Source organism: Euprymna scolopes, chromosome 2 (genome assembly GCF_053919585.1).
Source record: "Euprymna scolopes isolate OS-2025 chromosome 2, ASM5391958v1, whole genome shotgun sequence".
Taxonomy (NCBI): domain Eukaryota; kingdom Metazoa; phylum Mollusca; class Cephalopoda; order Sepiida; family Sepiolidae; genus Euprymna; species Euprymna scolopes.
The window spans coordinates 99,446,376-99,469,676 of record NC_136483.1 but is presented as its reverse complement, the minus strand read 5'-3'; the positions used below and the strand labels follow the sequence as shown (position 1 = coordinate 99,469,676).

The following is a 23,301-nucleotide window of genomic DNA, read 5'->3' as shown; positions in this document are numbered from 1 at the left end:
GGTTTGTGCGGAAGGAAGAAAGATACATGCACAAGAATTCAACAGGATATCCCCCCGCCCCCGGGTCTAAATCATCAATCGACTGACGATATCAATTTCTAGTTGTTATTATATAACAATTTGTGACGTATCCACTTTTTGTGGGACTTCTCTGTCAATGTAGCCACACTCTCAGGGCGTTTTATTCAGCAACAGTTAATAAATAATAGTTAATCAATAATATGTCCTTTTTCAAAGTCGATATGTAAATTAGTTAACCTTAGAACTGATACAGTAGAACCCTGGGATACGGCATTAAAAATTAGTAACAAAATACAGTACAGTATGTAATACACATGTATATAATCAAATAACATTATAAATAACACTGTAAAGCGGGGTAAATATTTTAACCAAAGGCAAGAAAAACATTGTATTCCACATCGTAACTTGAAAAAGCTATATCCTAGGGCCACCATGTATTAGTGGTATTATTAGTAATAGTAACAGTAGTAATGCTAGTGTTATTGTTATTATTATTATTATTCTACTGCTAACATTTACAGGTTGTCTCAATCAACAATTATTTTATTTCTGATAATCCATCATATTTGTTTTCTGGGCCCGATGGCTTAACTTCAACCAACAATTATTATATTTTCAACAATCATGTTATGGTGGGTTTTTTTGTTTGTTTTTAGTCTTTTCTCAGCTTGCTGCATGTCTGTATCAAGTGTGCCTATGCCTATTCAACAACCTTTTTAGTGCACATGGCCTCGGTATCTAACATAATTTATTGTATTTAACTTTATTTCATATGATTTTTAATGTGGAAATGCATTACATATGCATGTTTACTGCATGAATATTAAATACCGATTATTTTGTTTCACAATGTGATTTTTAATTACAAATAATTCTTTTTGTTGTTGCAGTCCAATAATCGGGTGAACACTGATCGCGTGATGATGCAGAAGGTCGCACAGCGTAAAGAAAAGCTCTATGCTAGCGGACTGGAGTTGGTCAGTTGGGTCAAAGTGCATACCACAGGTTTCGTCTCATCGTATACGAATGTCACCAGAGTTGACAGGTTCACTCTCTCTGTTGAAGGTTAGGCCCCATTTTTCATCATCCGCCTATTCTTATGATGTGTCTGTTCAGTTTGCATGTTTAACAATAAGAATGCTGTCTTTCAGACATAAATATACAATGCTATCACTGAGCACTATTATGTAAAAATAGTAAGGACTCACTGGATTAACTGCTATGGGCAGAATCTCACAGAATTGTACCTGGTTTTTTTTCCCCCTATGCTGATACAATTAATGATACTGTTTTCTAAATTCTCACGGAATGTGCTCTGATGAACTCAATGCGCTTGTAGCCCCTCAATCCAAGACTCAAATGTAGAGGTTCATTGTTCATTTCATTCAATGATGCAGCAAAAAAAATTGTAAAGAAAAGAGAAACTGTTACACAATTACATGCTTTGAAGACATCAAAATAAAATTACCGAAATCGTTAGGATTTATTAATTTGCATCTAAAACATTGTTGATTTAACTTTCTTGTAATAGTAGTAGCACTAATAGTAACACTAGTGGTCTTATTAGTAATAGTAGCAGTAGTAATGCTAGTGATATTATTATTATTATTATTATTAGTAGTAGTAGTAGTAGTAGTAGTAGTAGTTATGCTAGTGGTATTATTATTATTTGTTGATGATAATGATTTCTTTATTTGCTTTTTCTTAGGAACATCCTTAGATCAATCATCCAATGTCGAGAGGCCAGAGAAACCGGATAAAAAGACCAGCATGCCAACGGTGGCCATCTCACCTTTTGCGAACCCTTCTAAAACGAAAGCTGACTTCCAAGCCGCCATGCAGACCTCCTGCTTTCCAGATGGTCTTGTCGTCTTCATCAACTCTAGTTTGGCAAAAGTAAGTTAACCTTTTGAACTGGCCTGTAATCTTCTGAAATGAGAGTTCTTTGTTTTTCAAAATGTGAGAATTCGAAAGACGAGTCTCCATGCACCCGCCGGCACTATTTGATTGCGTAAAAACGCACCTTGTTCATACTTAAACCTTTATTATTCCTGACTTTCATAAACGACCTCCCGTATGCAATTGGTCCAAGTTGGGTATATTTGCTGATGAAACGGGTATATTTTTCCTAGTATATATATATATATATATATATATATATATATATATATATTAAAAGACTATCACAAGGAGGAAATAAATTATGCCGGTGTTGAAAAGGGGAAAGTGATTTTTTAACATCAAATACAAAAAACAAATGATTTAAACAAAATTAACAAGATTACAGGTCCATGCAAATTTCAAAGGCTTTGAAACACCTATGATTTGATAAAGAGGTTTTTCTCGGAAATATATTATGGAACACAGTCACACACATTAGATTTTTGACTAATCCAGCAAGATTTATTATTGTTTAAAAAATTAAATGAATAAACATATAAAAAAATTTACTTGTTTTTGTCTTTCCTTTTCAACTTAACTTAACATTTTAACCCTAACCCGACTGGCAAATTCCAATTTCTTGTATTGTAATAGGCTTTTAATACTTTTCTATAAAAATAATAGTTAATCAATAATATGTCCTTTTTCAAAGTTGATATGCAAATTAGTTAACCTTAGAACTGATACAGTAGAACCCTGGGATACGGCATTAAAAATTAGTAACAAAATACAGTACAGTATGTAATACACATGTATATAATCAAATAACGTTATGAATAACACCGTAAGGTGGGGAAAATATTATAACCAAGGGACGGAAAAATATGTATTCCATATCGTAACCTGAAAAATCATATCCTAGGGCCACTGTATCCAGGGATTCTACTGTAATTAATAAGCAGTATATATAAAAAAAAAAAATTAATTTGAAAAAATGTGTTTTTACTTTAACTGTTTCTGTGAGAAACGTGCCCAACTTTTACATTTATTTGTTTCAACTATTAATATGCATCGGTTTAAGTATGGCAGTACTAGCGAAAGAGGGTTCCTTTTAGCAATGCATGGATGGTACCAAGAAACATTGCAATAGTTTGCAATGTTTCTTGGTGCCATCTTGGTGCTATATGTTTCTTGGTGCCATCTTGGTGCTATATGTTTCTTGGTGCCATCTTGGTGCTATATGTTTCTTGGTGCCATCTTGGTGCTATATGTTTCTTGGTGCCATCTTGGTGCTATATGTTTCTTGGTGCCATCTTGGTGCTATATGTTTCTTGGTGCCATCTTGGTGCTATATGTTTCTTGGTGCCATCTTGGTGCTATATGTTTCTTGGTGCCATCTTGGTGCTATATGTTTCTTGGTGCCATCTTGGTGCTATATGGACGTTAACCATCAACCACTGAAAATCATTCCAGCAACCCCATTTTCTTTATTTAAGGCCTCAGCTAAGATAGATTTACTGACTTGCTGCAAAGCATATCAACTCCATAAGACATGAATGTTAGCTTTCATTTAATACATTTATAGTATTTCCTTGTTCCATGAATATATGATCTTTTGGCAAACCTGAACAAGCTTTCCCCCCTGCCGTAAAATGAATTCCTGTTCATGTTTTATTTTTTCTGCAGATTATTGTCGATAACAGACTTAACTTTCATATTAGCAGGAAAAAAAAACATTTTGAAATGTTTATTTAATGACTTTTAGCATGGGGGATCGCTTTTAAATTATAACGTCCTATTAAATTGACACCCCACTTTTCAGTCAATAACGCAAAAGAAGACAAGAATGGTGATTCTTACAATTTGTTTTTTTTTTATCACCAATTCAATAAATGGAAAATGTTGTTCTAATGTTTTTGCTTTGTTTGTTGCAGAAATATGGCTTGACACGCGAACAGATAACATTGGCAGATTCAATGTGTCAGGCCGAGGAAATCAATGAATATTACGTGTTACGGTCAGGTTACTCTCAGTGTGATACAGTGACGCATAAGAGTTTTGCAGTCAAATATTCAAATCAGGTAAGTGTGTTACTATATCCTTTTTAATCATTTTTTTTTTAAATCGGGGTGAACATAGACCTGTATCAAGCCAAGACGATCTTTAATAATTATGCATTGAAGATGGACGTTTTAGCAGATAAATTGTGAATTTGCGATATTTATTTTCTTTTTTATTAGATGCAAATGTTAATATTAATTATATTGAATCAGTTTTTAATTTATATATATATTTTTTTCATTGTTTTATTAAATGTATAATATTGGCAGATTCAATGTGTCAGGCCGAGGAAATCAATGAGTATTACGTGTTACAGTCAGGTTACTCTCAGTATGATACGGTTAACATTTTTATTGGAATTTGTTTTTGTCAATTTGCGGTTTGTGATTCACTTGCTATTTTCCTCAAAATAAATGCATTCTACAATTGTGAACAAATGTGTGTCTAGACGTTCTTTTGTAAAAAAAAATGTTGACTCTATTCTTTAGTAAACTTTTCAAATAATCATACTAATAAAGCACCGCCTAGCATTGAATATGTTAGCAAAAGGGGAGATAATCCCATTTGTCCTTCTCCAACATCATAGATCTACATTCCAACCTTGCAGAGGTTGAAACCCAAATACAGGAGACCAAATCAGACCTATTCTTCCTCAGCGAAACTGACATTGGACCGACTATTTTCCTAGATGAGTTCATAATAACTAAAAAATATTCTAATTTAACATCCAAATCTGACCTCCAAGATTGACATGGGGGCATGGAATACAAACTCTGAGGGTGTTTGTCGATCCTGTGCTCACAGGATCATAGATGCAACCCAGCAGGGCTGCAGCATACACACGGGCAAGAAAATGCATACTAACCCTAAGTCTCTGGCTACATTCTTGGCTCTGTCTAGTGGTGGACCCCTCGAAATGCAACCAGATGCTTACTGGTTATTGAAAACAGCCGCTCTGATAGTCTGGGCATGCAAAACGTGCACACTTTTATTTTCAGCCGCTCGTCGTCAGATGCTATGGTTGAGTTCATCCTTGCTAGGTGAAAGGCTGGCATGCTGTTTCGCTCAGCTGCAACTTGACGTCGGGTTCGGGGTAGATCTGAAATAAACTGTGTTATTCTCAGACCAATATGCAATCAATAATAACTCTGGAGATCGTTATGAGCGAAAATAAGTATTGCATGAAATCATTTTTAAGATATACTGGTGCACTTGCATAAAGTCGAGTTCTTTGGGTGTTAATGGCTTTATGATGCAGGACAATTTCTCAGCTAGGAACAAGTCTTTTAACTTAGCTTTATGGGGGTTTCTGCCCATGCATTCTCTTCAATGCCGCCAGTCAAAAATCCCTTGTTCCTCAGAACATAATCGTTTTTATTGAATCAGCTTTTTCCCCAACTGTCTTGGCAGGATCACTATTTCTCCTTTGAGATCATTCTGTTTTCCACTCTGTCATTTGAAGATTAACCTTTCTCTTTTCCTTTGAATCTGGTAATGGTAATATATATATATATATGTCAGGAGTGTGAGTTCCGTTATAGAAGCGTTGATTTAATTTGGATGAAATAAAATACGCATCAAGTGTGTTTGAAAGCCGAATTACAACGCAATATTATGTATATAAACAAATATCTTACTTGTTTGAAATTTATAACTTAAATATATTTCGGAGTAAAACTCCATCCTCAGTATTTTGCTTGTTTTTGTTTTTTTTCTTTTTCTTCTTTCTTGCCATGTTGTAAAGTTGGAGAAAAAGTCAGTAGTAAAGATCCCCGTGTTGTCACTGAGTAGTTGTATTTTGAAATGCCGAGAACGGTGCATTGGCTATGCAAGATTAACATCAGGGGTGTGAATTCCATTATAGAATTTGTAATTTGGCTTTCAAGCACACTTGATGCGTATTTTATTATTATTATATATATATATATATATATGATTATTTTTATATGTATATTATTTTTATATATATATATGTATATGATTATTTATATATATATATGATTATTTTTATGTATATATGTATATGATTATTTATATATATAATCATATATATGATTATTTATATATATAATCATATATATGATTATTTATATATATAATCATATATATGATTATTTATATATATATGATTATTTATATATGTATATATATATGATTATATATATATATATATATGATATATATATATATATATGATATATATATATATATATATATATATATATATATATGATTATTTATATATATATATGATTATATATATATATATATGATTATTTATATATATATAAATAATCATATATATATATATACATATATATAAAATCATATATATATATAATCATATATATATGATTTTATTTATATATATATATATATATATATGATTATTTATATATATATGATTATATATATATATGATTTTATATATATATATGATTATATATATATGTATATACGATTATTTATATATATATATATATGAAAATCATATATATATATATATGATTTTTATATATATATATAATGATTTTTATATATATATATGATTTATATATATATAATGATTTTTATATATATATATATGATTTATATATATATATGATTTTTATATATATATGATTTTTATATATATATGATTTTTATATATATATATGATTTATATATATATATATGATTTATATATATATATATATGATTTATATATATATATATGATTTATATATATATATATATATTATTTTTATATATATATATGATTTATATATATATATATGATTATTGATATATATATATATGATTATTGATATATATATATGATTTATATATATATATGATTATTTATATATATATATATATGATTATTTATATATATATATATGATTATTTATATATATATATATATGATTATATATATATATATATGATTATATATATATATATATGATTATTTATATATATATGATTATTTATATATATATATATATATATGATTATATATATATATATGATTATTTATATATATATGATTATTTATATATATATATATATATGATTATTTATATATATATATATATATATATGATTATTTATATATATATATATGATTATTTATATACACTTGATTATGATTTTATATATATATATATATATATATATATATATATATATATATATATATATATATATCCACACTCATCTGTTTGCCGTATCATCACTATTCAATTTGGCTAGACAGGGAAATTATAATGTTTATGTTTATTTACATTCGTACTACCGGAGGCCTAGAGATCTCAATTCTTTTTACAAAGGGCATTGCTTTATGTTAAATAGCAACCATATCTTGTTACTTTTGATATCTTTAAGATGTCAGTGACATAATTTTTCAATAGGAGTAACTTTATTCATTGAACTTTGATATTTTTTATTTACGTTTTAGCTTCAAATCCTACCGATTTCTGAGATGGAGCAGCCTCTTCCCAATCCTCCGAAGGTTACTCAACCGGAAGGTTCTGGAAATGGACGTGACGGCAGTTACAGTGAAGATGGGTCCGGTTCTGGTCACCTCATTCCAGTTGATGATACGCACGAGGACGATGAAGACTTCCCTCCGCAGAAGATCGCCCTACACTTTAGCTGTTCGCCAAGGAAAAAGGTGATTTGGATGATATGAAAAAAAAAAAAAACTGGTCTGATGCTGGACAGTTGGTTACGTTATGTTGAAAAGATGGTCAGAAATAATATCCAATGCCAGAGCAGGCATAGAGTATTGAAGTCTTAATGCTCGTTAAGACAGTTACTGTCATTTTTTTTTTAAATATGTCCTTTTAAGCAAAAACAAATATTATGTATTTAATTGTCTAAAATAGTAATATATAAAAAAAAATTACAAAAGGTAATTGAAAGTTATTTACAGTTAAAATTAATTGTTACAGAAAATTGGGTAAAATTGCATTTTTTTTAGATATCTATAAAGTAAACAAAGAAGAGTTCACACACAAGGGACATAACTCTGAACACAAAATTTAGATTACACCCTAATGGCTTCCACCATTGTAGCATATAGCGATAGACTTTTTTTCCTAAAAGCACAGTACTCAATGAATTTTCATAATTTTTGGATGTATTACTATTTTCTAGATGACAATTAAGTATGTAATATTGTTTTTGCTTAAAACGACATATTTCAAAGAAAAATTGATCTGTCGAATCTATCTTAACAATACTACATAGCCTGGGGAGGTCGTGTTGGTCCCTATATATGTAATCCTCTACTGACAAAAAGTTATTTCATATTAATTGTTCAAGCAATTCAGAATCATGTCTGGTTTAATCAAAGGGAGATAACTCTGTATGGACGAAAATGAGAATCATTTTGTCTTTAATAACTGCTACATTTTGGTGCATTTCCGATATAAATTTTTAAGACACAAATCTAGGACCAAAAATCAAAACACTAATTCTTCAGAAGTTCAGCCTGTTGTACTAACGAATGTATTTTAATGCATGCAAGGTTTATAAACTTTTTAAAAAAATTTATATCCAAGATTAGAATTGAAGGACATCTTTTAGATATTCTTCATCTATGTTTTTATATATATATATAAAAAATATTCAGGTTTATGATGATGATCAATATTGGCTATGAAATAACTGGAGCATTTTAAAATATGCTGTGGATAAAAAAAATAAATGAATACCCACTGTGTTAATAAGTAAGGTCATTATTCATGGACTGAAACTGTTGACAAATTGGTTTTTCTAACGTGCTGATGAAACCTAGTTGTGCAAAATTATAATTTATGATCTAATATATACTTGTATGCCAACACTCCTTCTTAAAATTGTTTCAGGGTGGTGAAAACAAAGTATCCAGCCATGGTTATGGTCTTTGGTGTGGTTTCAAGTGAGGGCCACCTCACATCTTTGAAATTGGCTTGAAAGTCAACACCAAAGTGTACCTGGATGTGCTGAAGAGTGTGGTGATCCCCTGCTGCAATCAGGTGGCTGTTGGCAGACCCTGGATTTGGTAGCAGGACTCAGCACCGGGCCACAAGTCCAAAGAGACCCACGTTTGGCTTCAGAAGGAGTGCTACGACTTTGTACCCCTTCTCTCACTGCCCCCCCTCCTTACCTGACCATAACCTGCTGAACTATTTTGTTTGGTTATACGTCAAGCACATCACTAATATGACCTCCCACAACATCAAAGCCAGCTCGATGCTTGTGGAAAAAGCATGCTTCCATTTCCAGACCCGTTTCGAGGCAGTGATTGAGGCTAAAGGCGGCTTCATTGAATAGATGTCAGCTCTCCTACATAATCAAGTTACCTGAATTGATTTTTTTCAATAAAAGTTTTAAAATAAACCTGTAGTGTTGTTTTCTTTAGGGCAACACTTTTATCGTTCCACCTTATATGTTTTATATATATATATATATATATATATATATATATATATATATAAATGTGAATAATATTGTAGAAAGATTTTCGGCAACTAGGAACTTTCACAGTGAGAAGATTGGGCTTTGTTAAATGTGTATAACATTTCTTCTATCTTTTTATTTGCTGTTTTTTGTTGTTGTTTTTTTTTTTTTTGCTTGTACTTCCAGATTTATAAACTTTGTCCGCCTCCTATCACGTCTTTTTTTTTTTTTTTTTTTTTTTCAGATTAATCCGAAATTACGCTTCCATTTGGATTTTTATGATGATCCACTCTACAAGAATCATTACAACAAGTTTCCGTTTTATTCAACTAAAGAAAAATTCATCTATGTCCAAGCAAAAGTGTCCGGCGGTGAGTTGAACTTTTGATGATGTTTCTGAAACATCTGACAGTATTGTCATTATTTACATCTGCCGCATATTCAACCTTGTTTCACATGTGCACCTGACTGGATTTTTTTTTTTTACTTTTTTTTTTTTTTTTTACTTTGGACAATTAGATAATTTTCTTTTCTCTACAGTGTTAATTTCTTTTTGATGCACTTTTTTGGTGATTTTTCTATTACAAAAATAGCTCTCCACTCAAGAGGTTATGCAATCAAATATATATATAAATCAATATTAAAATCAAAATTTGAATTGCGGCAGGCGAAATTGTTGGGATATTAAAGAATACAGAAACATTTTTCGGTTTTTCTTCATGCAAAATTCAGAAATTGAAATATTGAATTTCAAGTGAAACCGATGGTACCTACTTAATTGTTGTGCTACAGTAATGAACATATCCAAAAATTACAAAAAAGTGATGTTATATTTTTGGGGGGGGGAAAAAAAAGAGAAGGAAATTAAACTCACATTCAATGCAAAAACAAAAAAAATTCTTTGTTATTATAGCAAAATTTGAAAAAAATATTGAATTTAAGTGAAACCAATAGTATCTACTGAATTGTTATGTCACTGTAATGAAAATATCCCAAAATTTATGAAAAAAGATAAGGTATAAAATTATCAGATAGAAAATTAATTATTAATCAAAATAGTTTTCGAAGACAATTAGCAAAAAATTAAACTTTGCAAAAAGAGAAACTGGAGAGTTTTAATTGTAATGAAAGGGAGGTAAATCTTTTTTGAAAACTGAAAATCTTTGGCCAGTTTAGCAAAACTTAATTTTTGTTAATCATGTTCAAAAATGTTTTTCATTAATAATTAATTTTATAACTTATCTTTTTTCATAAATTTTGGGATATTTTCATTAGTGACATAACAATTCAGTAGATACTATTGGTTTCACTTAAGTTCAATATTTTTTTCAAATTTTGCTATAAGAACAAAGAATTTTTTTTTGTTTTTGCATTGAATGTGAGTTTAATTTCCTTTTCCATTTTTTTCCCCCCAAAAAATATAACATCACAAAGGAAGACTTAGAATATATTTTTGTATCGACCATGTGTTTAGCTTTCTCTCTAAACAGGCAGTTAACATTTTGTGTGTGTTGCGTTATTGTGGATATCAATCACATGGTTAGAGTCAACAGAAAAAGAGGTTAATAAGAAACGCTTTAATCTAAATATAATTTAACATGATATCAATTGAGCAGATATTGTACTCCATATTTGACTGTTTTTTTTTTTTCTCTCTCTCTCTCTTTCAGATCACCTTTATGGGGTTCAGCTGACTGACTGCTCCCTAACTGAAGATGGCAGGAAAATTCAACCTTTACTCAGAAATGGGTGAGTTATTGTTATCATTGCTGTCATTGGGCTTTACGGGATTCAACCGTGAGTTCGGTAATTTTATGCCAAAATTGTATGCATATTTTTGTATACGGTCAATTCTATTCAAAAGGCTACTGCAAAGAAGAAGGGCTCCCTATACCATGTTAGAAAACTACACACACCTGTCAGTATTCTATACCATTGACAAGAGATGGGTTAGATCTCATAAGAGTTTAGAAAGTAAAATTTTTACTTCCACATTCTCATATTACTTTTCAAACTCTCACTCCTCTCCGATGCAACACTTGGTGATGGGACGGAGGCCAAAGCTTGGCAAACTGTTCTGTTTTTTTTTTTTTATTCTAGAGAAACTAGCGGTTGGTGTACTAGCCTAAATGTGGCAATAATATTCCATCCATGCGCGAATAAAATAGTCTAAAAAAAATGTGTAAAATTTTTTTTTAACTTCTATTTTATTATCCATTTTGTATTAACGAATGGTAACAAGGATGGAGTGCCTTGGGACAAACTTTGCACATCTTCAGTTCCCTGCGAATAATTTTGTGTATAGTTTCCATACTGACATCAAACTGTGCACTTACTATCTCTATAGACACATGACAGTCATTATGCATGAAATTCTTTATTTGGCCAATCAACTCTAGTGTTCTGACTTCTTTACTCCTCCCACACTTCTCATCATCCCAATAAGACTCCCTGCCTTCCTTGAATCTCTTATGCCACTCAAAAACTGATGCTAGATTCATACAAAATGGTCCAAAAGCAGCCTGAAGCATTCCATACGTCTCTGTGGCATTTTTTCCAAGTTTAAAACAGAATTTTATTGCATATTGTTCTTATAAAGTGTCCTCACGTCCAGATTGCCTTTTTGAAATTCACCAGCTGCGACAATCAGGCTTTAATAGGGTGTATTCCAATTCCTGCTGCAGCTGTTCATTTGAATCTGAAATCATAAAAATTGGTAAGTCATCTCAAAGATGTCTAGCACTAACATACTGAATTTTCAAGAGTCTACGACAATTTTAAATGCCTATACAAAAAAGTCTGGAAACTTATTGAAGGTACCTCGTATGCCCATTTCTTTTAAGGTGATATCCATATGAAAATAATTCCAACCCAGTTAAAGTATTTTCTTGAAGAACATAAATCGAATTATATTTTATTGTTCTTAACAACATGTTACAACAATCCATTAAAAGAATTGACGAACCATAATCAAATGTTGATTTTGTAGGAAGAAAGTTGATAAAGAAACTGACTTTGACTTTTATATTTGAACTAGCCTGGGTGCACGGAGTTGCCCAGGTGTGTGTTGAGAGGAAAAACAAAAGTCGTAGTAGGCAGGCAGGCTCAAACCCGTACCATGAAGGGAGGAAAAGAACATGAAAAAAAAAAAACGTGATGTCTTTGCCGTTGCATCCATCACAAAATCGGAAGTCGTGAAGGTTGAAATTAAAGCTAGTCAGTCAAAAAGAAAACTGCCCAGTTGAGGATGAAGGAATTAATTGTAGAAAACTGCCCAGTTGAGGATGAAGGAATTAATGTTTTTGGCCAATTTTTCGATATTTGTCATCTAAAAGTTTGAGATTTGACGATACCAGTTTCAACACGTCTGTCAAAATTTTTTGGCAGACATACATACACACAGACGTTTGCCGTTTATATTATAGATAATAAATATATATTTTCTAACTTTCTCTTTCCTTCTCGTTGCTTATGCAATGTTTTTTTTTTTTTTTCAACTATGACTTTTTTCAAAATATCTTTTGTTGCAAATAAAGGGCAGTGACTTTGTATTGATGAATACAGAGTTACGTCCATGTTTTAAGATGCCATCCATATGAAAATAATCCCATTCTGGTCAAAGTATTTTCGGAAAGGAATTAAATTGAATTAGATGTGTTGTGCTATTCATAAGACTGATCAGATTGTTAGTCATGGTTTGTTTGAATTTGTACAATTATGTGCGCCTCCACAATCAGACGTCAAAAAAAAAGTCTCTTGTACTTTTAATAACAAGTAACAAGAATGATTAGAGCTATGTTTATTCTCCAGTGACAATACTGACAGCGGGGGTTGGGGGTCACAGGGTGGCAGTGGTGTGTGTGCAAAATGGCAAAGATAATGTGTTCGTTCTCATACTGCAGTCGCTTCTTTTCTCTGGTTGTCTAGTAGTCTTTCTTTTTATTGGGACGGAAGACGTCAGAACATTCCTCAATGCCATTTTTTGTTTCTTGTCTGAAATGTTGGTCAGTCTCGCTGATTACCAAATCCCCGAAAATTCTGCATCCCCAATTTTGAACTTTTTTGACATCATTGCTGAAGCACCTCGATCTAGGATCGTTGCCCTGACTGACTTTCTGACTGACTTTCTGACTGACTTTCTTGGATCTGGCTTCTTTTGATGTCATCTTCGCAAGCCCAGATAGCCGATTATCCTCTCCAGAATTACCTTTGCCATTTGCAACTCCAGATCCTCTCTGTAACAGATGTTGTAACAAAAAAATAAAAACAAACAAAACACGGACCAACAGACCTGACTCAAGTGTTGATTTTATAAGAAGAAAGTTATCAATGACCAAAATTGAAGGCAACTAACTTTACTTTATTTATTAGTAAATGAAAAGAAATTATCTTATAAACTGTTTTTGTTTGTTAATTGTCTTTGTTATTCCCTTTTTGTCTTTCTTGCAGTTGTCCCGTTGCAGAAGGGAGTTTTAGTTGGCAGACAAACAAACAACCAGGGATACAAGAGTTCAGCTTTAAGGTAAATCCACATGTTTCCGAGAATAAGATTCACCACATCAGCTGCCGGATGACTGCCTGTGCTAAAGACATCAAATTGGAATCGGGAACTTGGAGGACGAGACAGGTGAGACTTTTGATATCTTAGTTTCACAATGTTAGCCAAAAGCGTTTTTCATATTTCATTTTGGAAAATAAACCCTGTGCTTTGTATTACAATTCGCAGAGGTACAAAGAATGAGTCAAAAAACAAAATATATAACAAGTAAGTGTAACTAAAGGCAAGATAGCTACTCTTCTATCTAGCTGGATAAGTTTTTAGTGTTTTTACTTACTTTTAAAAGTTTATACAGTTCGAAAAACAAGTGGTGTCAAGAAGCTAGATCCAGGAAAGTCACAAGGACAAGAAAAAAACGGCCACAATGTGTTTTTCTTACATCTTTGAAGTCTCAGCAATGACTTAAAAATATTCAACAAAATGCTATTAGAAACCCACCTAGTAAATGTCACGGTAACATTTATTTGTTATATATTTGAGTTTTGACCACTTTTTGTACCTCTGTCTATTGTAAAACAAACCCTAATTCTTGATTGTCAACTTCCAATTTTTGTCAAAGACATCTACTTTGGACACAGCTTTTTCATTGACAAATGTTCATGCAGAATGTTTGATGGATTAATTTTGGTATCTTAAACTCCTCTGCTGTATGAAACAACTTCAATTTATGATCCGACAAAACATGTTTGTGAACTTTTTGGATGTGTATTTGGACAATTGCCAAATTTGAAAGACTCGAGCATTCAGTTTCATTTGTGTCTTTAAAACTGTGTATAAAATCAGCATATCACCTCTTATATAATTTCTTTAGGAGTTGTTTCTGGTATAGCCTATTTCAAATAACACTTATGAAGTTATTGCGTTGCTTGGACAGTATATTTTCTCATCAGAAAACAATACTCTATCGAGACATGAAATTCACATTTTCTTTTCTCCATTGTTAAAATGGGCAATAGTAACTTTTCTTAAATAACTGCAATATATAAATTATAAACCCGACTAGATTCAAATTTCGACACGTGCCAATTAATTAATCGGAATTAGGAATTGAAAAAAATCAGAACTTTTTGAGGTATCGGAATTGGTATTGGAAAAATTTGTTTCTATTTTCTGATGTCAGAAACGACTCATTTAATTATCATTTTTTTTTTTATTTGATTTTGTTTAAAACAAAATCTTTCTTGTTATTTCTCAGACATATTTTAACCATTTTTTTCTTTGCTTATTTTAAAACAATTTCCTGGCTAAACTTTACCATACTAAATTGATGTGTTAGAGGGGAAATCCCTAAAGTTTATGCTAGCTTATTTAGATGGCAGAAAAACTTTTTATTAAACCTCGCTTCTCCATACATTGGATTAAGATTTCATTGCTTATAGCCCCCCCCCCTTTCACAAGCGTGTTTTTATTTTTAAGAAAATATATGCACATTTAACATGAATTTTTACGAAATCAGAGAAAAACATAACAACTCTTATAGTTAAATATTTAGAGATTTATAAAGAATCAGAATCGGTAATTGTATCAGAATCTGGAATTTCATATGGAATCGGTAATTATATCGGAATCGGGAAAAAGATTAGAACCGTTCTCATCACTAGTTAATACTTTATAAAAAAGTTCTCATAAGAACTATATTGCATTTTTTTTTTTTTTTCAGTGCATACATCCAGCCGAGTTTTGTTCAAAGTTCAAGAAATTGCAGTCGCTTGAAAGCGGTCATCACAATTTTGTGAACGTCATCAGCAAAGGATCATTCATTGTATATTCCATGAAATCACATACACGTGAGAATTCATTTTTTCTTCTTCTTTTTTTTATATCTCTATAATTGAATAATTCTTATTTGTAAAACATTTTATGTTAAACAACTAGTTCGCACATAGTCTTTTATGCGTCAAACGTACATTTTTCAAATGTGTACATTTTTGAACGAGTGCGTTTTCAAACATGTGTATTTCAAACGTGCATTTGTAAACACATACATTTGCAAACATGTGTATTTCCAAACATGCATATTTTTAAACATGTGCATTTTCAAACATGTGTATTTCAAACGCGCATTTGTAAACACATACATTTGCAAACATGTGCATTTCCAAACATGCATATTTTTAAACATGTGCATTTTCAAACATGCATATTTTCAAACATGTGTATTTCAAACGTGCATTTGTAAACACATACATTTGCAAACATGTGCATTTTCAAACATGCATATTTTTAAACATGTGCATTTTCAAACACGTACATTGTTAAGTGTGCATTTTTAAAGATGTGCATTTTGAACATGTGCATTTTTAACTGTGTATTTTAAAACATGTGTATTTTTAAACATATATGTGCATTTTCACCCGTCAGTGATCAAATAACCAGATAAATCAAATAACGTCTCTTTTATACGTGCACGGTTGCTTGTCTTCCATTCATTTGATTGTTGCTTTTCCATGTGTGGACTGCGGTCCTCCTCTCATAGTGTGTGATCTTTTGTTTAACTTAAGACAGATCTACTTGTGCATGTAAACACAACGGAGACTTGCTAGGCTTTCAAAGGTTTTATTAGAGAGAGTTTTTTCATTGGGGAGAGATTAGCTAGTCTAAAATTAATTTTTTCTTAATTGTTCTTCTTGGAATTGAGAGATGCAGATGGGCAAAATCTCGAGGTAACACTTGCTTAGATTCTCTCTACATTGTCAAATACGTGTTGCCAATCTCGCTTCCTGATTCCGACTGACTAGAAACTCTGTTCTGTACCCCAACATGTGTGTCCCAACTCCTGTCATATTATTCAACACCTGCAAAGAATCATTCATTTTTTGTTCTTTGAAATCACATTGACATGAGAATTCATTTTTTTTGTTCGTTATTTTTTTTCTTTTCTATTATCTTCACATGTCTTCAAGTTTACAAATTGAATAATAAACTTCAAGCAAGTATAAAGATTAGTATTAATATTTATATGACAATCCTAACCAGATGAAAAAGCTCAATATTCGAGATAGAGTTCTGATAAAAGGAAAATTGGTACAAACACTTTAAATTAGAAATTACAAAAATTTATTATTTGACAAGGAATAAAAAAAAAAATTTTTTTTTTAATTTTTAAATTAAAATAATAAATTGTCGTAATTTTTCATTTACATGGTTTATACTGAATTTCTTTTAGATATATAAAATAAGTTTTCTTTCAATGGAGCCGAAATCAAAACATAACTCCTCTCTAAAAATTGAACCTTTTATGTCTTTAAAAGTAAAAAATATAAAGCAGACTTTCAAAAAATTATTATTTCGAAAATGGAAAATTTTGGTTCACAAGAATGATATGTCAAAATTCTGCTCATAAAACGAAAATGTTTTTATTCAAATAATAAATCATATTTTTTTTTTTTTTTTTCTCTACAGGAAATCACGGTCTTTTAAATGGAGGGCGTCCAATTCAAACAGGGAAGCAGGTTATTATCCAAGGTTTAGAATCTGGCACCGTCATCGGCATTGCATTTTCAGCCTTCATTATTGGTGTCCTCCTCACAGCCACTTTGTGGTTCATTCAGGTTTACACAGGTGAGTCGAAGCATTAATTGCTTTCCTACGCATCCAATCATGACCCAAATATCTAAGACAAATCAAAGTTAAAGTTGCATAGCGTTTTGATTAGATCCACATTGGAATCATAAAAACTGAGTATCCAGTTGCATGGGTCTGCCTTTTGGAAGCTGCTCGGATGTCTGTTTGCCATTTAGTTCACTCCAAGGTACCCCCCCCCCCCCATGAAGTTACCAAGCTTTCAAGTCCACCTTGATAGTTGCAGTCTATGTCGTGTGGGCAGTCAGTACCAGACAAGCCATCCACTTCCATGATGCAGGCTCTTTTTATCCACCCACTATTGCGTTTGACATGGTCAAACCAGCAGAAACAATTTTCCAGTAGTGTTATATCCAGAAGTGAGATTTGGAGTTTTCCGCAAAGAACAGAGTTGCTGACTCTGTTATCTTTGTATGGCATATCCACCAAAGACTGGCTTGGTCACCACACAGAAGTCGTTGCCTGTCTTTGAAGCCAGCACTTGCTGGCATGTAACATTGCATTGTAGACACAGCTACAGAACACCACACCACACCACAGTTATATAAGGATATGCCCTTATTAATAAGGAGTGAAAAAAGCTCCTGAAAATTGCCTCAGGCAACTCTTCATCGCATATAAAAATAAATATGTTTATCTGATGTACTTATAAAACTCTGTGGACCGTCTGGGCATCTTTAATTGTGTGCTTAAATCTTGTATATATTAGTGTTGGGAGAATTAATCGGAATCGGGAATAAAAAAAAAATCAGAACATTTGGGTGTATTGGAATCGGAAAAGTTTGTGCATATTTTCTGATACCAAAATGATTTTTTTGACTCTCTCTTTTTATTTGAATGTGTTTAAAACAAAATCGTTCTTTGCTGATAATAATTATAAAATAATAAATATTTACCGATTTTTAACTACTAGTAACATTAAAATCGATAGATGATCCTCCACAAGTGTAATTATTTTCATTTAGGAAAATATCTCCACATTTAGCATGTGTTTTTATGGTAATCAGGGAAAAATAACAACTCTATAGTTAAATATTTAGAGATCTATAAAGAAACGGAATCAGGAATTTATTACGGAATCAGTAATTGTATCAGGATCGGGAAAAATATATCACTAATATATATATATATATATATATATATATCACATTTAAATTTAGATAAGACACCTGCACAATTTTACTGTAAAGAATCGTTGGATTCAATGTCATAACTTATACATAAGTGCTTAAATACAGTACTTATCTAATAGCTAAATGTTTTACCTTCGATTCTCGCTCCTGACACCTAAGTCATATTTCTTTTTAAAACTTTTGAAATCACTACTATATATTAGGTACAATATAATAATCAATAGAGAACTGGCTCTGTAATAATAAATACAAAGTCTGCATAAATCAAAATATCATATTTTACATATCGTACAGTCAGAAGCAACTTTTGATTTGTCAGCTTAAATGCTATTTTGGTCTGACTTTCGGTCTAACTTTATATGTTAAGATTCAGTAAATATTTTGTTTCTTTTATGTTTACGTATTGCTATACCTGTAAATTTGGAACTTTCGACTTCAATAACAGCTTCGATCTTGTCTTCAAGGCCACCTCAATAAGGAGATTACGTTTCATCTTTTCTTTTCAGATCCTCAAAAACGTGAAGCAAAGCGTAAAAAGGGAGGATCTACGACGGAGACGAGCGCCGATTCAACTCCTTGTTCGTTCAGTCCAATATCGGTTTAAAAAATCCGACTAAAACCAAAAGGCTTTGCTGGTAACGGCCATACAATCATCCTTGTATGTATGAGTGATTGAGTGAGTGTGTGTTAACACCGACCTCCATGCATAATATATAATAATATATTTGTTTCCGCTTTATCACCATATGTATATATATATATAAAAAAACATGCATGCATCAATAATTATACAGCGGCTGGGCAAAAAAAAATTGAAACACTTGTTAATTTTAAAGAAAGTTAACGCCGGCTCTTCCATGATATCCGGCAGTATTGGGTTCGCAGCGAACAGTTTTGGTGGAAACTAGATTATTCAGATGTTCATTCAGCTTAACGGTTATTTTTGGGAGAGTTGTCCGATGATTTCTTCCTACAATACGTTTTAATGTACATTGATCTGTGTCATTAAGCTTAAAAGTCCAGATGGGATTACTCAGGTTGCTGGAGGTGTTTTTTCCTGCTCCATTTATTCTTTAATGGTCCTTGGTATGGTATCTCTCGTAAAAACAAAATAGTTCATCTCTTTTGGCAAGTGAGACTCCAGCCATATGAGCGCCAACCATTTGCCATTTTCCAAACTCAGGTCATGCATTTTTTACCCTAATTTTATTTTTATGAAAATCTAAAAGTCTTAGCAGATACTAAAAAAAACAAAAAAAAAACTGGTTCTTGTTCAGAATTTCATCCATATTGATAAAGTAAAGAAAAATCTGTACAATTTGCATAGCCGTGATGCAACTTTTGATTTGTCAGAAAATATCATATTCCAAAAATCACATAAACTGATCAAGTACTTTTATTTTTTAATCAGAAAATCAAATCTTATGAGTATCAGAGGAGTGGTGGTCTTGTATTGCCATCTTGAAAATAATCGCAATAAACAATAAGATAACTCAACAATAGTTCAAAATGTGAGATTTATGGTGTAATGCCTACGAATTCCCATTAATTGCTAAAAATAAAACTACTTGATCAGTTTATGTGATTTTTAGAGGATGATAGTTTTGTTTCGTCACAGGTACGCATATCATACAAATTTTTCTTTACTTTTGATTTTTGATATAGAATTATTAATTAAGGGGGAAATTCTGAGCAAGAACCCAGATTATCTGCCTGTACTATCTATGTGTATACTCCTATAATGAAATTTGGATCAATGTAACTTGATATATGTGGTCCACCATAAGTAACTGTATAGTTTTATTTCACCAATAAGCATTGTAACTTGGAATCAATATGCATCTGCTATACAGAAACTAACAAAGGATACATTTCAGTTTTTGTTGCAATATAACGCACCATGTTTATTAAAACATTTATTAAACATCAGTGGAGCTCAATGCACCTTGCACACCTTCTAGGACCGAGCAATGTACATTGCCGTAGACTCTAACAGCACTTGAGCAATAGCAGCTTGGATTTCTTTCTTAAGTTCAAAGATGCTATCAGCAAAGTTACAAATAAAAGAAAATACAGTGGCGTCCAAAACTAAGGGACAACATTTTAAAACCTAATGTTTGTTAGAAATAACAACTGTGAAAAGCTGAAATTTTGACAACCAGTAGTCGTTATCGTCCGTAATAACATACTAAAATTTGAATCATTTGCAAAGGAGAGAAAAAGAATTATAGCAATTATTTATTTATTTTCAAAATAGGAACGTCTGAAAGTAAAGGACAAAATTGAGAAAAACAATGTAAACAGTATGCTATATTCAAATTTTTTGATTTCCTCTAAAGAATAAATCTTACTTAGTCGTTTGTAAACGTTGCATCAGCTGACACCAGGACGAAACGCTACTGTATATGGTTACTTATGATGGACTCTGTAATAGGTCATTGAAATATTGATATTTTGACCAACCCTATATATATATATATATATATATATAGTTGGTAAAACTGGTAATTAGTAAAAACCTGAAGAGAGTGCTCAATGTGCTCAATACTATTGCAGAGCAAATATGTGTTTTATTTTTTTTATTACCGTTTTATCTGTTTGGTTACATATGTTTCAGATGTTGGATCATGTTTACGATCCAACAGCCTCGTCAGACCTTATGATCCAACATCCAAAACATATGTAACCAAACAGATAAAATGGTAATAAAAAAATACAACATCTATATCTCTCTCTCTCTCTCTCTCTATATATATATATATATATATATTATAGTCAGCTAATGTACTTCCTAACTTCCGGTGTAGTGCTACCAAAAGTGGTGACAGGGCAAATCAGTTCCTTCATGTTTAATGTCCTTCCTTCAGTATTCCTATAGCGAAGAGATTTATTAAAATAAAATATAAGAAATGGACATTATTGAAAAGTATACAATAAAAATTAACAAAATTGTTCAGATAAACACAACACAATTAGTCTTTGTTTCCACTTTTAATAACAAAATTAAAAGAATAAAAGGTTTTATTTTATTTGAAATCTTATAAGAAATACATCTTTATGAAATAATAAAAAAAACATTTTTTTTTTTTAATTTTAAAAATAAAACATTTTATTCAAATTTATATAATAAATATATGTTTATGAAAGTGTAAGAATAAAAAATATTGATATCATAATAACAAATGAAATTATTGAAATCAAAATAACAAAATGCCAAACAAATGTATCCAATACATAATATTCCAAAAATATTGATTTTTATTTGTTGCGGACTATTATCCTGACGAAGGCCAGAGGAATAGTTGGCCGAAACGTTGTGAAACAGCTAAGAAAAAGATGAGGATAATAGTCCGCAATAAATAAAAATTAAAAAATAATACTCATCTCAATAATGAATTCCAATGAAAATAATATATTCCCAAAATAGTTTTAAAAGATTTTAAAATGTTTTCAATAATTTTAAAAAAAAAGTAAATAAATAAAAATAAAATTAATTTTGATAATTCTAAATTAGATCAAATAAGACCAAAAAAACTTTTCAATAATTATTAAATAAAACAAAAGAAAAAAAAGAAAGATCAGAAAAATGTAATAAAAAAAGACTACATGCAAAGGAGAGACATAGGCATGAGAGAAAAAAAGCAAAGGAATTGATTTGCTTTGTCACCACTTCCGGTAGCACTACACCGGAAGTTAGGAAGTATGTTAGCTGACTATAACTATAAATATATATATATATATATATATATATATTTAGCCAGTAGAGTTTAGTTTCCTAGAAGTACATGCAATGAAACAACATGTGTCTACTAAAGAGTGCTCAATGAGTAAACAGAGCAGGTATATGAAATTTATTTATACAAACATTGATGGCTACATATGTGCATACATGTTTCTGTAATCACCCGCGTTGGGGGATTACGTCTTCAGGCCAAGAATTATCGTTGAGATATATATATATATATATATATATATATATATTTCTGTGGAAATATATTTTCTTATAATATATACCAATCCTTATTTAAGAATATCAATGTAATTACAGAGCAATATAGTGAATAAATGACAAAAGACTATATTCCAAAGTGCATCATGTTGACCATCTTTTAATTTATTCTTTTAATTCAGTTGACATTTACAATTTTTGACAGTATCTGTTTCGTAGTGCAAAATCAATCAATTATTATATCAATCAGTGAATCCATTAATTCTAAGAAAATTTTTAAATTCAAAATGGCGTAATGGAAACATATTATAAGGTATTTACAGCTTGTCTTTCCAATTTTCAGATTTTAATAATCATGTGAAAACGCACTTTATTTCCTTTTGACGGATTGAGTGTTGCTATTTCTTCTGATGAGTTAAGGGCATAATAGATTCACTGATTGATATAATTATTAAGTGATTGATTTTGCGCTACGAAACAGATACTCTCAAGAATTGTAAAAGTCAACTGAATTAAAGGAATAAATTATAAGATGGTCAACATCATGAATCTTGGAATATAGGTTTTTTTTTCATTTATTCAGTATATATATATATATATATATATATATATATATATATATATGTGATGTGGTTAACCATTTTCTGTTAGAATAAGCCATTTAAAATGTGAACAGACTCAGAGCA

General features: G+C 31.1%; 1 protein-coding gene across 1 annotated transcript in view; it reads left to right on the top strand.

Annotated features, from left to right (window-relative positions):
* Positions 1–19,928, top strand: part of LOC145293335 (transforming growth factor beta receptor type 3-like) — a 234,891-nt gene extending 214,963 nt beyond the window's left edge. The window contains exons 8-17 of the mRNA XM_080139980.1: positions 915–1,089; positions 1,733–1,920; positions 3,840–3,986; positions 7,406–7,621; positions 9,638–9,764; positions 11,064–11,142; positions 13,843–14,020; positions 15,612–15,738; positions 17,354–17,512; positions 19,173–19,928. Of these exons, the coding sequence (XP_079996106.1) occupies positions 915–1,089; positions 1,733–1,920; positions 3,840–3,986; positions 7,406–7,621; positions 9,638–9,764; positions 11,064–11,142; positions 13,843–14,020; positions 15,612–15,738; positions 17,354–17,512; positions 19,173–19,270 (1,494 nt within the window). The 3' untranslated portion in view covers positions 19,271–19,928. The remainder of the gene's footprint in view (positions 1–914; positions 1,090–1,732; positions 1,921–3,839; positions 3,987–7,405; positions 7,622–9,637; positions 9,765–11,063; positions 11,143–13,842; positions 14,021–15,611; positions 15,739–17,353; positions 17,513–19,172) is intronic.
* Positions 19,929–23,301: the final 3,373 nt, after the last annotated feature.